General features: G+C 42.9%; 1 protein-coding gene across 1 annotated transcript in view; it reads right to left on the bottom strand.

Annotated features, from left to right (window-relative positions):
• Positions 1 to 6079: 6079 nt before the first annotated feature.
• ST13 (ST13 Hsp70 interacting protein) overlaps positions 6080 to 17311 on the bottom strand; it is a 201386-nt gene continuing 190154 nt past the window's right edge. Inside the window, exon 12 of the mRNA XM_030203001.1 lies at positions 6080 to 7583. Coding sequence (XP_030058861.1) covers positions 7455 to 7583 — 129 coding nt within the window. The 3' untranslated portion in view covers positions 6080 to 7454. The remainder of the gene's footprint in view (positions 7584 to 17311) is intronic.

The following is a 17311-nucleotide window of genomic DNA, read 5'->3' on the forward strand; positions in this document are numbered from 1 at the left end:
CGTGGAGACGAGGACTGTGTCAGAATTTAAAAAGCATGGGACAAGCACTTGGGATCATTTAGGAAAAGGAAGAGTGGTTATGGGCAGACTAGATGGGCCATGTGGCTTTTATCGGCCATCATCCTCTCATGTTTCTAATCATCAATAACATAGACAACCAATCCAATATCTAATTCTACAAGTTCCTACACTCATCATCATCCACATTCTATCCTAATCAATATAGTTTTTCCATTTATATTGATTGTATAAAGAATGTTATTAGAGTCTGTTATAAAATGTTCTACATAATTTCAATTCAGTTTTGTTATAATGTGAGCCACATTGAACTTGTATTGAGTAAATGTGGGATACAAATGACAAATAAAATACCACCTTGCTTGTTGATTATAATTTACAGGGACTTGCCTGCCAGTCTGTAATAGCAGAGTCTTGCTTTGTGGTTAGGTAGTAGAAGTCTTGATATTAGAAATAGCTCACTAACTGCCTGATATGGAATAATTTCTCATTCAAACAAACCAAACATCTTAAATATGTCTGCCTCAAAAATGAGTTAGCTGGATGCACTTGTTGTCATGCACATACTGGAAATGAGGTTGGTGGAATAATGCCAGTCTTTTGAAAGGATATTAAGAGTGCACCTGTGAGGTTACTGGAAGACAACTGATTCTTCAAGAGAGGATGAGATGCATAAAGGATACTGTTGCAATGTTGACTCCCTATAACCAAGCGTCATCATTATGTGATCCTTACCTCTACAATCAAAAGGATATGACAGACAGGATGCAGTCAAAGTCCCTATAAATGTTAATTCCCTTGATGGCAGACTTTTTTTTTTAATTATGAAAAATGTAAGCCTCCTCAGGTCCTGTAGAAGATTGTAGAAGAAGAGTGTCTCATAGGACATCCATTTTGGTATGTACAACTACCCATTTGTGGGATATAAATGCTATAAATAAATAAATATAGGTATGTAGGCATTGCTGATGTCTCCGAAAGCTAGGCTCTTAGACTGAAACCTGAAAGGATATTTGTGAAGTTCATGTTGAATTTTTCCTTTAGAAGAAACTATTTCAGAGGTCAGAGAGAGGCTATAATCTGTTTTCTTTGAAATGAGGTTCTGTTCTAGAGGGGACGTGTTTGTGAGAAAAATGTCCAAATGCAGATTTATGCCACTTTTTGGACATTTTTCTCTTTTGAAAATGAGCTCCATAGTAACCTATGGAACTTTGTAGTCCAAGTGCTTTGAAAATACATCTAAGTCTGCAAACTAGTTATGAAACCATAACTACATCTGTATTACTCTTACCAAGGCTAGAGTGTAAACTAATGTAAACAAGGTCAAATGACATCCGAAAAGGCAGCTCCAGATCCTAACTGGCCTTATTTCTAGACTTTCGGAAGATTGCTAGATTCACCTTACCAAGCTGCAGGCAATTTACCCACTTTTCATCCAGAAAATCCTTCACTGCTAGACCCCCCTCACCCATAAGTTCCAGTTCTGTGGGTGCTGAGCACCCCACAATATTGAGCAAGTGCTTTAAATTTGTCCAGAGAAAGGTAATTTGTGTTTAGCGCCCTAAAATAGTTTGAAAATTTGGTGACTATGCCTCTTGGCCTTCTGAATGACAGCTGTAACCACCACATCAGCAACAGATCCTGTTCAAAGGCAGGGATTAGGTTCTGGATTATGGGCAAGTTCTATCAAATAACCTCTGGGGGATCCTACTTCGAGAGGACCAGCTTTCTCAGAGCTTTGTGAAGTGGAAGGTCCAAAATAGCTCCCATCTCTCCAAGCCTTCTCTGGCATAGGGTCTCTTAGGGCAAGAACACCATCTCTAGGGCAACAAGCAAAACTAGTTCCTCCTTATGGAACAAACTGATCATTCTTCTGTTTCATGCTGGGGAACAGCTCTCCCTCTGTGAGGATTCCGTACAGGACCTGCCGTTCATCATTGGCACTCCAATGGTCTGTCAATGAGGCGGGGATGTGTTCAGCTCCAAAGCTGTCTCTGGATAATTGATGATGCTTGAAGCAGTAATCCCTCACTGCCATGGTGGCCTCAGCAACTCTATACCAGTCCTTCAGCTAAAGGGAACCTACTTCTGCCTGTGGCAGTTGCACGGGAAGAAAAAATAAATAGCAGCAAAAATACTGCCACCTCAGAGGAAAAAAAAAAACAAAGCTTGTTGACCAATTTAATGTTTTCAATCCATATTTCTTCAGTTTTGAAGTCCAAGTTTTTTGTCCTCTGTAAATTAAAATTGGTTTGGGGTATTCTTGATTTCAATTCATTGCATACCCTGTTCCATGCCTTTGTTGGTTCATGATTGGACTCCTATAATGTCACCTATGCTGGTATTCCCAATACAGAAAAGACTCCAAAATACTGCTTCACCCATGCTATATTCATGACTGTCATGTCCCCTACCTCAACGCAAGCAGCGTCGACACGCACACTTGACTGGCACTGCCCTGAGCTCTGTGTAGTCCTTCTCTGGGTTTGTTCAGTGAGACGGTGGTTGCAGGCTCCTTTCCTTGATTGCTTTGTTTCCATGCAGCAGTGTCTGCTCTCTCTCTCTGCCTGGCTTCCCTTTCCCTGTCAGCTGTGTGTGCTGGCTGAGTTCTTGTGGGAACATTCTTTGTTTGGTTTTCCTGTCTTCCCTTGCTTCTCTCCTATTGGTCTCCTGGTTTTTCTCCTCCTCCTGCTCTTATCCTATGGCTGTGCGCCTTCTCCTGCTAGTTCCTGCTATCAGACGCAAGCACTTTATCAGCCGAGCTCTTCCTGGACTCCATGCTTTGGCTTCTACTCTGGTAGGTTTTGCTTACTCCACTGTGTTTTGGCCGTTTGCCTGCCTTTTGACCCAGCGAGTTCCTGACTGCTCTCTGTGCCTGCTGTCTGCCTTTTGACCCAGCGTGTTCCTACTCTCTGTGCCTGCTGCCTGCTTTTTGACCCAGCGTGTTCCTGACTACTCTGTGCCTGCTCCCTGCCTTTTGACCCAGCATGTTTCTGACTACTCTCTGTGCCTGCTGCTTGCCCTCAGGGCGCCTGTTGGATCCAAACCCATCCTTCTCTGCCTCTCAGCCCCTGTTCTCTGGTCCTGTCAGCCGCCCGCACCTAGGGGCTCAACCTCTGGGAAACGGCAGTCATCACAGGTGATGTTTCAGGGTCGCCCGACCGCAGAGTCAGAACCAGGATTTCTCCAGGTGTTACTCTGTATAAGGACTCACGAGTCTGACAATGACCACATTACTTCACTCATTTGAAAATTATATTGGCCGCTGTCGTGGACAGGATGCTGGGCTCGATGGACCCTTGGTCTTTTCCCAGTGTGGCATTACTTATGTACTTATGAATTCAATTTACTTTGCCTCAAAGCAGTTCATACTGGTCTCCCACAATATTTGGTTAACTTAACTAATCATGCCGAATCCAAAACAGGCCTTTTACAAAGCTATATGAAAGAGTGCTTTTTATTTCATGGTCCCTTTTGTCTCAAATAATCTTGTGTTAACCATTAGATCTGCACTATCTCTAAAGAAATTTAACATAAGAACTGCCATAAATGGCTAGAAGATCCTCTATAACTGGTATTATACACCCCAACGCTTGCATAAAATGTTTCCATCTGTGTCAGCGGCAATGTGGATCTGAGAGTGATATGTATCATATTTGGAGGACTTGTCCTATAGTCCAGGAATATTGGTCTAATATTTTGCAACTGGTTCAAAGCCTTATTCAGCTTACATACCCCCTGAAGATGGAATATTGTCTTTTACATAAGCACCGCCATACTAGGAAAAGACCAAGGGTCCATCAAGCCCAGCATCCTGTCTCCGACAGCGGTCAATCCAGGCTTCAAGAACCCAGCAACCCCCCCCCCCCTCCAAAAAAAAAATTAATAATGTTCAATGGACTTTTCCCTCATGAATCGGTCCAAACCACCTTTAAATTTCATAAGGCCAGCTGCTGTCACTACATTTTCTGGCAACGAGTTCCAGAGTCTAACTACATGCTGAGTAAAGAAAAACTTTCTCCTATTTGTTTTAAATCTACCATATTCTAGCTTCATCTTGTGTCCCCTGGTTTTGTTGTTGTTTGAAAGTGTAAACAAACGCTTCACATCTGTCTGCTCTGTGAAAGCAAGGGGGATGCCACCACCTATACATAATTTCATAACTTTTGTTTTGGTGGCTAGCAAAATGGTGTTAGCTGCGACATGGAAGCAAACTACCCTCCCAGGACTGGAAGCAGTTGTGGAGATTGGACTCTATACATTTGACGTCTAAATTGACGGCCATGCGACCTGGTCAATTGGTATCTTATCATAAAGTGTGGGATAGTTATGTGAAGTGGTCCTCCTGTCCGGACTCTTCCCTCCTTCTTACATAAGAGGGTTAGGGAGCATGGATGGGGTGGGGTAGGGGTAATTTATAGAATAGTATGGATTACTGCTAGATGGCTCATTTTGGTAGTACGATTCTTTGTACACAGTTGATGTTATGTTTACAGTGAATTATGATATGCTGTATGAAGTGGTATTTTTTTTCTTCCTTCAATAAAAGCTATTAAAAAAAAAAAAAGAACTGCCGTACTGAGACAAACCAAAGGTCCATCAAACCTGTTTCCAACAGCGGTCAATCCAGGTCACAAGGACCTGGCAAGATCCTAGAATATACAGTGGATTTTCCCAAGTCCATCTTAATAATAGCTTATGGACTTTTCTTTTAGGAAATTATTCAAACCTTTTTAAAACTCTGCTAACTGCTTTTACCACATTCTCTGGCAACAAATTCCAGAGTTTAACTACTTGTTGAGTGAAGAAATATTTTCTTTGATTTGTTTTAAATGTACTACTCACTAGCTTCTTTGCATGGCCCCTAGTCCTAATATTTTTGGAAAGAGTAAATAAGCGATTCACATCTACCCGTTCCACTCCACTCAGTATTTTATATACCTCATATCTCCCTTCAGTCGTATCTTCTCCAAGCTGAAAAGCCCTAGCCATTTTAGCCATTCCTCATAGGGAAGTCATCCATCCCCTTTTATTATTTTTGTTGCCCTTCTCTGTACAGCGCTGCGTAAGTCTGGTAGCGCTATAGAAATGTTTAATAGTAGTAGTAGTACCTTTTATAATTCCACTATATCTTTTTTTGAGGTGAGGTGACCAGAACTGCACACAGTACTCAAGGTGCGGTCACACCATGGAGCGATACAAAGGCATTATAACACACTCAGTTTTGTTTTTCATTCCTTTCCTAATACCACCTAACATTCTACTTGCTTTCTTAGCCGCCACTGCACATTGAGCAGAGGGTTTCAACATATCAATGACAACACCTAGATTATTTTCCTGGGCGGTGACTCCTAATTTGGAACCTTGCATCATGGTTTGGGTTCCTCTTTCCCACATGCATCACTTTGCACTTGCTCACATTAAAAGTCATCTGCCATTTGCCCAGGCTCCTCTTGCAATTTAACAACTTTGAATAACTGTGTGATCAGCAAATGTAATTACCTTAAGATTCATTTTTTTGCTGAGGTATTTTATTAATAACATTTTAGCTTCCATGGAAGACAGGTGATCAGTACATTTTGGTTTACAATAGGATGAATATAAGTTTTCCTCTAAATTAATGGTATTCCTTTCCTAATTTTATTTTCATGATGTACACCACTTTTACATGTTAAAAAAAAAAAGATTCAGTAAATTCTAACAAACATAAATCAAGGTAGGTAGAAGAGGTGCTCACCCTACTAGAAAGTATCCTAGAGGACCCTTAAACCTAACCAAGCCAAGTGATGGGGCTTTGGGGCAGAATTGGACTAAAATTTCAATTGCTATATATTTCTGCAGACTGATTCCTGAGACCTCATACCAGTGACTGGGACTCAATCTGATGGCTACAGGCCATACACGATGCCCATGGGAATTACAACAAAAAATGTGATGTACTAGTCCATGTTGCTCCCATCTCCTGGAGGCAGAGAATACTGATAAGTTCCAGATTCTCTGCCTCCATCTGCTGATAGAACATAACCCACTTATCTGGCCTGGTTTAGCAGGTGTGTGCATGTTTTTGAAGAATGAGTTAATATCCTACCCCTGGGGTCCTGCCACTCTGGACAGTTCATATCCACTCTCCCTGCCCCTCACCCCTGTTACTCTGTAAAGACAAAAGAAGTGGAACAATGCTAAGTCCTGAAAAGAATTATACTTTGGGCAGTGAAATAAATTTGAATGTTGTTTAATCACAGATGTAAAGAGATGTACGAATTATATAATGTGGAATTGCTATGGGTAAAACCTGTTAGAACTCAAAAATGTTAGTGCTTGCATAACATTGTATTTACTCCATCTTCAATAACTCTAATACAGGGGAAATTAATGGTGTAACCACAATTGCACAATGCTGCTCTATATAAGCTGCTTTTCTGGTATACTTATACAACATTATAGCACAGCCAGGGAAGACAGCATGGCCTTGTGGATTACTTAGTAATCTAGCTATATTTCAGGGGACAAGACAAGGATGTAATGCAAGTGGAAGGTATATCTGCTCTGTGAACATAAAGAAGCTTAATGCCTAGGCTCAAGACAGTAACTGGGGGACAAGGATGAGTTTATATTTAGCACCTTTCATGCTTTTCTGTACACAAGTTTCTTCTTTTGCTAATAGGGCCTCTTACAAAGAATAAGCACAGTTGTTTGGGGCATAGCAGGGGACCTCTCAAACTAAATCAGTTTGTGTTAAAGACATTGTCAACACCAGCTGTGAATGCAATCTTACCTATTACAGACAGCTTAAAATGTGAAACATGCAAAGGTGGCAGAGAGGATGAGTGCCTCAAATTATCAGACCCACTTCATAGCTTTGCTTTTCTCATTTAGTTCACCCTAGCAGGTTTCTCTAAGTATGTACAGAAGAAACAATCTAAATCTTTTCATTTACATGTATTTCTAAATTCAGGCCTACATATTTTTTAAGCATGGGCATCTTTATGCTAATGTATAACCTTCCAAATCCTTTTAGAGTCTGAATTCCACAAGCAAAATGAAAATGTACTTCACTGGAGGCAAAGAAACCTAATATACCAGTTTATGGCTAATTTAAATAAAATGAGGGGGAGGGGATACTTTTTAAAATCTTTAATTAGGTTCATATGTTTTATGTATAAGATGCAGATGCCTTTTGATTACTCTAACACTTAACAGGGTAGAGTACCATTTCAGAAGGGGACAATTCATATGATTATAATTGTTTTAATCATACTGAATAATCAAAAATTAGTCACCACAATATAGGATTCAGATGCACAGCATTTCCACAGAACACCCTATTGCTTTTCTCTAAACAGTCAGAGGTACTATGGGCTCTCCTTGTTATTGCAATATCTCTATTGGCTATCAACATCCCAGCTCATCTTCATAGGCTTCTGTCCTTGTCCACTCTATCCTTGATGGCCAAAGCTGCCGGAGAGTTTACTGATCAGGTTCATTATCTTGGGATTGTTCTGGTACTTTGACAGGTTAGCAGGATTCTGTGCCACATCCTGGAATGCTGCCATAACTTCTGGATCCTGCCACAGAGAAACAAAACCAAAACAAGTGAGCAAAAACTCAATGAAAGCTTATACAGGGTACTAGCACATGATCTCAAAATCCAGGTTCAATCAATACTCAAGAAACTAGATTGCAGGTGAAGGGGTCATCTGAACTTTGTTCTCTTTACATATTTGACATTCTAGGTGGTTTCAAACAGAAAAAGTAGCTCACCACCACTTACTAAGTCCCCCCCCCCCCCCCGTTTAACAACTCGCACTTAAATTTATAAAGTACATCAGAGGCAGCACGGGCTTTTATTATGACTTTATTTTGTATTTACCTTATGGCTAGGTGTAGAAAAGGCTTATTTTTTTCAAATCCTGCTAGGTTACTTCTGACTTGGAGTGGCCATTGTTAGAAACAGTATATTGTGCTTGATGGACCTTTGGTCTGATTTAGTGTAGCAATTATTAACTTAGTAGCTCCCGAGAAAAGACAAATGAAGTTAAAAGACATACATTTCAGCATAAAATGGTCTCCAAATTCTCTTGTTTGGGAATACGAGAAAAAACAAGGGGTGAGCAATTAATCGTTATACGAAGTTTATTGAGAAATCAGACACAAATTTCTAAGAACAAGAACCAATAGAACCACAAGAACAAAGTACAGTGTCCAATCACTCCAACAAACTGACTAAGACTGACAATTTTCCTGTCTTTTTGAAAATCAGATCAATATATAATGAAACAAACCAGACTGTGCAGCAGACCTTTGGAAGATATTCCCCACCCCACACCCTCCATCTCCCTAACCCGTGGATGAAGACAATACATAGACAGCAGCTAGCACTCATCAAAATAAAAGACCCCCCCCCCCCAAACAAAATACAATATACAAACCAGAGATCAGTTAGAATGGAGCCCAAATTTCCTCCCACCTTGCTTGAGCTCGTCTCTTAGTCTCAGTCAAACGTTCCATATCACAGACATACCATAGTTTGGAAATCCACCGCACCAATGGAGGAACTGACACATGCTTCCAGTGCTTAGCCAAGTTCAGGCGAGCCACTTGACTGGCTACGAGTGAGCCCCTGCGGCTTTCTAACAAACAAAAACACAGCAGGGTGCCACTGAACACTGTAACCCAGCCAACCTTGCAAACGGGCCTCAACCGCCTTCCAGTAAGCTCGTACCTTAGGACAGGTCCACCAAAGGTGAACCATGGGACCCTTCTCTAGGCAGCCGTGCCAACAGTAAGGCGAAGCAGCCTGAAACATGTGGTGCAGTCTAACTGGGGTGAGATACCAACGGTAAAACACCTTAATAGAATTTTCCATAATAGGCACAGCAATAGATGTCTTCAATAAAGCTTTTTCCATAGTAAGCCAATCATCAAGAGATATAACTACCCCCAGTTCCCGCTCCCAATTAGTCCTGTGAAGGTGATACAATGGGACTGATTTATGTTACTCAAGTGCAAATATAGGCAGGTAATGAGGCCTTTAGTACTCCTTGAATCTTCACATAAATCTTCCAAGTAGGAATTGTCTCTCACAATACAAGATCAAATAGTGGGGCTAGTCAAAAAGTGCTACAGCTGAACGTAAGCATATTGGTCAGAGGGCGAGAGCTGATACGTGGCTGCTAAAGATTGAAAAGATATACAGTCTTCATCATCAAAAAGCTGACCCCCAGGTGTCCCAAGCGTGCCCAGCGAGACAAAAACTCCAGCACCAACCCCCGGAGGGAACAAAGGGTTTCCTGCAATGGGTGTGTGATGCGATAAGATAGCTCTAGAATTAACAAACAGGAAATCCCAACAGTGAAGGGTGGAGAGAATCAAGGGACACAGGTCCGGTGGCAAAAAGAGATACTTGTGAGACAACCAAATAAGATGCTTCAAAAGACGTGCACCTAACATATTCTGTTCAAGGTAAATCCATCGTTTAGTGGAGTCTTTCCTGGTAGCCAGAAAGATGCGGGACACTCAAGCAAGTCCAAGGATATAAATTCTGTGCTCTCAACGTCCATGGACATAAATTCTGTGCTCTCAACGTCCATGGACGTTTGGAGTACAACTCCAGAAGAGGAAACCAGATCTGCCTCAGCCAATAAGGTGCAATTAGGATCATAGCGCCCTAGTCTTGCTCGAGTTTCAGCAAAGTCTTCTCTATGAGAGGTATCTGAGAATATGCATACAGAACTACCTTCTCCCAATGTAGGATAAAGGCATCTAATGCTAGTCCACCATTTTATCTGAGCTGGGAACAGAACTGGGGGACTTTGTTGTTGAGATGAATGGCAAAAAGATCCATCAAGGGGGTGCTCCATGCTTGGAAGATCTTGCAGGCTATGCCCAAGTAGAAGGACCACTCATGCGGTTTGCAGAACCCTGCTCAGTCAGTGCAACAGGCAGTTGTGCTTTCCTAGTAGGTAAGTGGCTCAAAGTACCATTCTGTGAAAGAGGGTCCACTGCCACATTCCCACTGCTTCCTGACACAAGGGGTAGAAACTGGTACCCTCTGCTTGTTTATGCTGTACACTGCAAACTGATTGTCCGCTTGAATGAGAATAATTTGGTTCTGTAGCCGATCTCTGAAAGACTTTAGGGTGTTCCAAATGGCCCTCAGCTCAAGGAGGTTGATATGAAGATCTGTTTTCTGAGCAGACCAAGTCCCCGGGGTGCATAGGAGCCAACTTTTCAAAATGATTGGGGGAGCTGAAATTTTTTTACATGCATTCTCCCTTGTCCCCCCTCCCTCCCCCCATCCCTCCGAGTTCCAGGCCCTCCTCCCTCCCTTCGAGTTCCAGGCCCCCCTCCTTTCCCTCCCCCTCCCTCCCTCCCTCCCAGTTCCAGAGTCGTCATCCCTCCCTTTCTCCAGACCCCCTCCCTCCGAATTTTAAAAGTAATCTATCTTACCTCGTCGGGGTTACGGCGGCAGCAGCAGCGGTAAAAAGCATGCAGGCTCGCTTAGTTCAGTTTTCCCTTCTCTCTCTCAGCTCTGGTCCCGCCCTTGCGTAAACAGGAAATGAAGGCGGGACCAGAGCTGAGAGAAAGGAAAACTGAACTAAGCGAGCCTGCACGCTTTTTACCGCTGCTGCCGCCATAACCCTGACGAAGTAAGATACAGTGGTGGAAATAAGTATTTGATCCCTTGCTGATTTTGTAAGTTTGCCCACTGACAAAGACATGAGCAGCCCATAATTGAAGGGTAGGTTATTGGTAACAGTGAGAGATAGCACATCACAAATTAAATCCGGAAAATCACATTGTGGAAAGTATATGAATTTATTTGCATTCTGCAGAGGGAAATAAGTATTTAATCCCTCTGGCAAACAAGACCTAATACTTGGTGGCAAAACCCTTGTTGGCAAGCACAGCGGTCAGACGTCTTCTGTAGTTGATGATGAGGTTTGCACACATGTCAGGAGGAATTTTGGTCCACTCCTCTTTGCAGATCATCTCTAAATCATTAAGAGTTCTGGGCTGTCGCTTGGCAACTCGCAGCTTCAGCTCCCTCCATAAGTTTTCAATGGGATTAAGGTCTGGTGACTGGCTAGGCCACTCCATGACCCTAATGTGCTTCTTCCTGAGCCACTCCTTTGTTGCCTTGGCTGTATGTTTTGGGTCATTGTCGTGCTGGAAGACCCAGCCACGACCCATTTTTAAGGCCCTGGCGGAGGGAAGGAGGTTGTCACTCAGAATTGTACGGTACATGGCCCCATCCATTCTCCCATTGATGCGGTGAAGTAGTCCTGTGCCCTTAGCAGAGAAACACCCCCAAAACATAACATTTCCACCTCCATGCTTGACAGTGGGGACGGTGTTCTTTGGGTCATAGGCAGCATTTCTCTTCCTCCAAACACGGCGAGTTGAGTTCATGCCAAAGAGCTCAATTTTTGTCTCATCTGACCACAGCACCTTCTCCCAATCACTCTCGGCATCATCCAGGTGTTCACTGGCAAACTTCAGACGGGCCGTCACATGTGCCTTCCGGAGCAGGGGGACCTTGCGGGCACTGCAGGATTGCAATCCGTTATGTTGTAATGTGTTACCAATGGTTTTCGTGGTGACAGTGGTCCCAGCTGCCTTGAGATCATTGACAAGTTCCCCCCTTGTAGTTGTAGGCTGATTTCTAACCTTCCTCATGATCAAGGATACCCCACGAGGTGAGATTTTGCGTGGAGCCCCAGATCTTTGTCGATTGACAGTCATTTTGTACTTCTTCCATTTTCTTACTATGGCACCAACAGTTGTCTCCTTCTCGCCCAGCGTCTTACTGATGGTTTTGTAGCCCATTCCAGCCTTGTGCAGGTGTATGATCTTGTCCCTGACATCCTTAGACAGCTCCTTGCTCTTGGCCATTTTGTAGAGGTTAGAGTCTGACTGATTCACTGAGTCTGTGGACAGGTGTCTTTCATACAGGTGACCATTGCCGACAGCTGTCTGTCATGCAGGTAACGAGTTGATTTGGAGCATCTACCTGGTCTGTAGGGGCCAGATCTCTTACTGGTTGGTGGGGGATCAAATACTTATTTCCCTCTGCAGAATGCAAATAAATTCATATACTTTCCACAATGTGATTTTCCGGATTTAATTTGTGATGTGCTATCTCTCACTGTTACCAATAACCTACCCTTCAATTATGGGCTGCTCATGTCTTTGTCAGTGGGCAAACTTACAAAATCAGCAAGGGATCAAATACTTATTTCCACCACTGTAGATGACTTAAAATTCGGAGGGAGGGGGCCTGGAACTCGAAGGGAGGGAAGGAATGAACTTCCGGTGGGTGAAATATTGGGGGTGCTCGAGCACCCACGGAGTCGGCTCCTATGCCGGGCTGTGAAATGGGACTTCATATACTGCCTTTCTGTGTTTTTTGCAACTACATTCAAAGCGGTTTAAATAGTATGTACAGGTACTTATTTGTACCTGGGGCAATGGAGGGTTAAGTGACTTGCCCAGAGTCACAATGAGCTGCAGTGGGTATCGAACCCAGTTCACCAACATCAAAGTCCGCTGCACTAATCACTAGGCTACACTTTCACTCACAAAAGCCAAGGTTGGATGCATATGTCAACAGTGTCTGAGGAGGCGGAATTTAGAAAAGTAGTCCTACCATGAAATTTGATTGAATTGTCCACAAGAGAATTGCTTTTTCATTAACAAAATTACAGAAGTAAAATACATAGCTTATGCCCTTGTAGAAAGGAAACCTTTGCAGATAAGCGGTGTAACTATACTTGTGTACGAGTGTGTGTATACTAATATTGCAGGCCCTTTCTAATAAGGACCACCACATTAATACATAGAAATAAAGGATTAATATAACATTTTAGGTTGCTTTAAAATACTAACAGAAGGAATGGAAGTTTGAAAGACAGAGTGTTGCTAGCTAGCAGGCAATGTGAAAAGCAAGATAAGCTATAACCAGTAGGCGGGGGGGGGGGGAGGATGCAGTCTACCATGCCTGAAACTAATGATGCAGAAATTTATGTAAGGCCTTAAGACACAAAGGTCTGAAGGCTGAGATAAGAAAATGTAAGCCAAGCATGAAAGTTACCACTGGATGGACACATGCAAAGATAACACCAGAAAGAGAGACTCTAACTATGGAAAGTTTTCAGAAGAAAAAGGGGAACGCCAATGAGGGGTGGAGGTTGACATACGATGTGTAGAACTAATGTAATTGGTTATAGATATGAAATCAATATCCAATGAAAAATTTAAGGGCAGAAACCTATGTTACATGGGAAAGGAATATAAATTGTAAGAATTAAGGAATGTGTGTGCCTGCTTACCATAAGAGACACCCATTCTTGCAAGAATTTTGAAATAACAAATTAAGACTTGCATCACCAATTTGTTTTTGAAGTTCTTTCTTTCTATCGGTTCTCCGGTTATCTGGAACCTATTTCTTACAGCTTGGGGGCTCATCCGGGATGGCATAATCAGAGGCATCGGTGGCTGGCTGCTGACCTCGGGAAGACGCGTCCTATTGATTTCAATAGTCCCTAGGTCTGTAGCGAGGGATCGAGGTCCTGACTGACACATGGTCCTGAGACATTAGAATTGGTGAATCAAGGCATAGATTTAAAGTAGGCACACCCGCCAGGGAACTGCGTGCATGGACCAAGGTAAGGAAAAACTGACTAATAAAAGTACTACCTTGGTAGCTGGAATTGTGAAAGCAGATGTATGAAGTGAGACGTGTCATAGACATGAAGCGAGTGTAGAGTTCTGGTCCGCGGTTCCGTTCCTCTATGAGAACGGCCGGAGATGGGACGAAGTGCGAGTTGAAAGCTGAAAGACTTCTGGGTATTCACAATGGGAAATAGGCTAGCCAGGGATAAAGGAAAAGGGAAGGTGGAATCCTTGCCCTCAGACATTCCTCCAAATAGTCCCTTAGGGAGAATGTTAAAATATTGGAATGATGTATCTTGTACAAAAGATAAGGACAGGAAGAAAATTATTCACTACTGATGTTCTGAATGGCCAAAAATGGAGTATTTTGCCTCCAGCCGTCTTCTGGCCCAAATATGGAACACAGGAAAGCTGGATATGTCAGGCTCTTAATTTATATGTTAGCAGCAAGGAACCACCCTCTAAAGAAGAGTCAGAATATGCCTCATGTTTGGTGGGGAATGTAGAAGTACTAATGCCACTTAAGACAAAGGGAAGGGAAGAAGGATGAGGAGCTAGATATAACCTCCCCCCCCCCCCCCCCCAATAAATGGAACCCCTTAGAAATCGTACCCCCACCCTATGTCCCTGACTCTTTGGAACAGCATATTGAACCCAATGCTCTAGTTCAAGTTGGACAGCCCGCCACAGAACCGGTATTAGAAAAAGAACAGCCCGAGGCTTCCGGGTCAATTACACCCATTAGTAAAGCACCTCACCAATCAGTAGCACATAAACCACGGATGAATGAAGTGGATTGGCTAAAAAGAGACCTAGACAGTTTCCCTCTTGCCTCAAAATTAAGCATTAAGAAGGACAAGGAGAATATGTTCCCCTTGAGGGAGGTGCCCATGGGGAATACTGTAGGGTATGTAAGTAGTCCTCTCACAAGTTGGGAAGTAAGAAACTTTAAAAAAGAAATGAAGCCCCTATTAAATGACCCGGCAGGTCTAGCAGAACAGTTTGATCAATTCCTGGGACCAAATATATATACATGGGAAGAGCTGATGTCCATATTAGGAATCCTCTTTACAGGGGAAGAAAGGCCTATGATAAGAACCGCTGCCTTGAAAATATGGGAATGAGAACATCCCCCCGGAGGAGAAAGGGGGAGGGAATGTACCTGTAGAGCAGAAAAACCCTAATATAGATCCAGGATGGAATAATAACAAGGGCGATCGTAAAGGTGTCAGATCTCAGAAACCTGATAATAGCAGGAATAAAAGAGGCAGTTCCTAAATATCAGAATATAACAAAGGCTTTTGTGGTCCATCAGGAAAAGGATGAAACCCCATCTGCCTTTCTCTAAAGATTAAGGGAGAGAATGAGACAATACTCAGGGCTGACCTCAGAAGATCTTATGGGACAGGGTCTCCTGAAAATACATCTTGTGACTAAATCCTAGCCCGCTATTCAAAAGAAATTGCAGAAGATTGAGGGATGGAATGAGGAATCTATAGAGACTCTTCTTACAGAGGCACGGAAGGTGATTGTGAGGAGGGAAGAAGAAAACAAAAGCATAAGGCTACAATAATGATGAATACTCTAAATGAAGTAGTTAAGAAGAAAATAGACATTAAGGAACAAAGAGGTAAGAGGGGAAGAGGATTTTTATAGTTCAACACTTTTATTGATGGTACATCAGGGCAAACTGACAATAATCTCAGGAAACAACCCGTTAAAATACACCAACATAGTAATAGCAAGAAAATACTCCATCAACGTTTTACTTTTTCTGCCCCCTACCCCTATCCACACCCCCCCCCCCCCCGTCCAAAGAGCGATACACACCCCAACCTCCCCCCAACTAACCAACCTTCTAAACTGAAACTTCCCTCCCCAATAACGCACAACTCCCTTGTCTCGAAGGGACCTGATTCCTGTATCCCTCCCAAGGAACAACAGGAGCCGTTACAACCAGCCAATGATCTGCATAGTAACAAGAAAATGGTATTATCAACTCAGTGTAACCCAGTTCCCCTCTCCCCTCCTCCTTCCCTTCCCTCTCACCACCTCCATCCCACCTCCTTAACCCAATCTTCCCACCTCCTATTACAATGAGCGACTCGGAAGAGCTGTAACTATCATTTTCTAACTTTATAAATTATTAATAAGGAAACTTCATCCCTGTGGACTCAACTGCTGCAAATAGGGATTCCAAAGCTTAAAAAAAATTGTTTACGTTTATGGGACCCACAAGCCTCCTTGGCCTCCCAAGTGGCCAGAAGATGAATCTGATTCCGCCAGTGCCAAAATGCTGGGGAGTCTGCTGATGTCCAATATTGCAAGATTACTTTTTTGGCCACCAAACTAAACTTGCGACACAGCAGGATGCTAAATTTACCCAGGGGACGAAATGCACCCAGCTTGTCTAATAAAAATTGTTCCACTGTCCCTTGAAGGTGGCAGACCAGCATATGCTCTAACAAACCCTTAATCCTCCCCCAGAAGGGTTTGATTTTAGGGCAGAGCCAAAAAGCATGAAAATAAGTATGTCTCTGATGATTACATTTAGGGCAGCCCAACTCCCCATTGCCCACCACGTGCGCAATATTAACTTTAGTCCAATAGGTATGCATAATTACCTGGAATCCACATTCTCTAAGCCTCGCCTCTGTAATGAGCGAAAGGATCCGCCGTAACGTAGCAGCGACATCCCAATCCCCCAATGGCATCCCCAGATCCTCTTCCCAACTAGCCCTCAACCAAGAAAAGTCTCTTTCAGGGATATCCTTCATCAGGACCTTGCGAAGACTCGAAACCGACAGGCCTCTAATCTCAATCCCTTGAAAAAACTCCCGGAGCTGAGCACCTAAATGCATCGCCAACTGCGTCTTATCCAAGGTTGAAACGTAATGTTTAAGTTGCGCATAGGCAAATCGGTTACCCCACAGATGTCCCACTTGTTCTTGTAACCTTTCAAAGAAGATCAACCCTCCCTCTCTTTCCAAAACGTGTTCCAAATTATAAATACCCCTCCTTTCCCACTCAACCAAAATCGGATTATCCATGCCTGGCTGAAAAAACTCATTACCCCTGAGAGTGAGTAGATCAGACACAGCCGGATTAGCTCCCAGTTGCTCCACTAGAAAACACCACACTTCCTGCAACGGCCTTAATAGCATGCTTCCTTTCAAATGAGGAGGCGTTTGTGCCTTAGACAAGTTGAGCAATGAAAAAAATCTATAGGGTGCAAAATATTCACTTTCTAATTCTGTAGGTGTAAAAATCTGTGTCCGACCACACCAGTCCCCCAAGTGACGTAATAAGCACGCCTGGTTGTATTGTTGTAATGTAACCAGTGGAAGAATTTTTTATTTATTTAGTACCTGGCATCTGGGAGCTGAAGGAGGCTCTGGGACGCACGCACAGTAGTGTCAACGGAGACCTGCACTGACACTGGCAAGTTGAAAAATACTGAAAATATATTTTAAAAGGGGATTACATGCATTTCAAGATTAGAGTTCAGATGCTGGAAACTTTTACTTATTAGCTATAAGGTTTTTGAAGTTTAGAATTCATGCAAATGAGTCCATTTTTGAAGGATTCTAGTTTGGGTATTTAAGGTTCAATTTTCTTG

The sequence above is a fragment of the Microcaecilia unicolor genome, chromosome 1 (assembly GCF_901765095.1).
Source record: "Microcaecilia unicolor chromosome 1, aMicUni1.1, whole genome shotgun sequence".
NCBI classification, from domain to species: domain Eukaryota; kingdom Metazoa; phylum Chordata; class Amphibia; order Gymnophiona; family Siphonopidae; genus Microcaecilia; species Microcaecilia unicolor.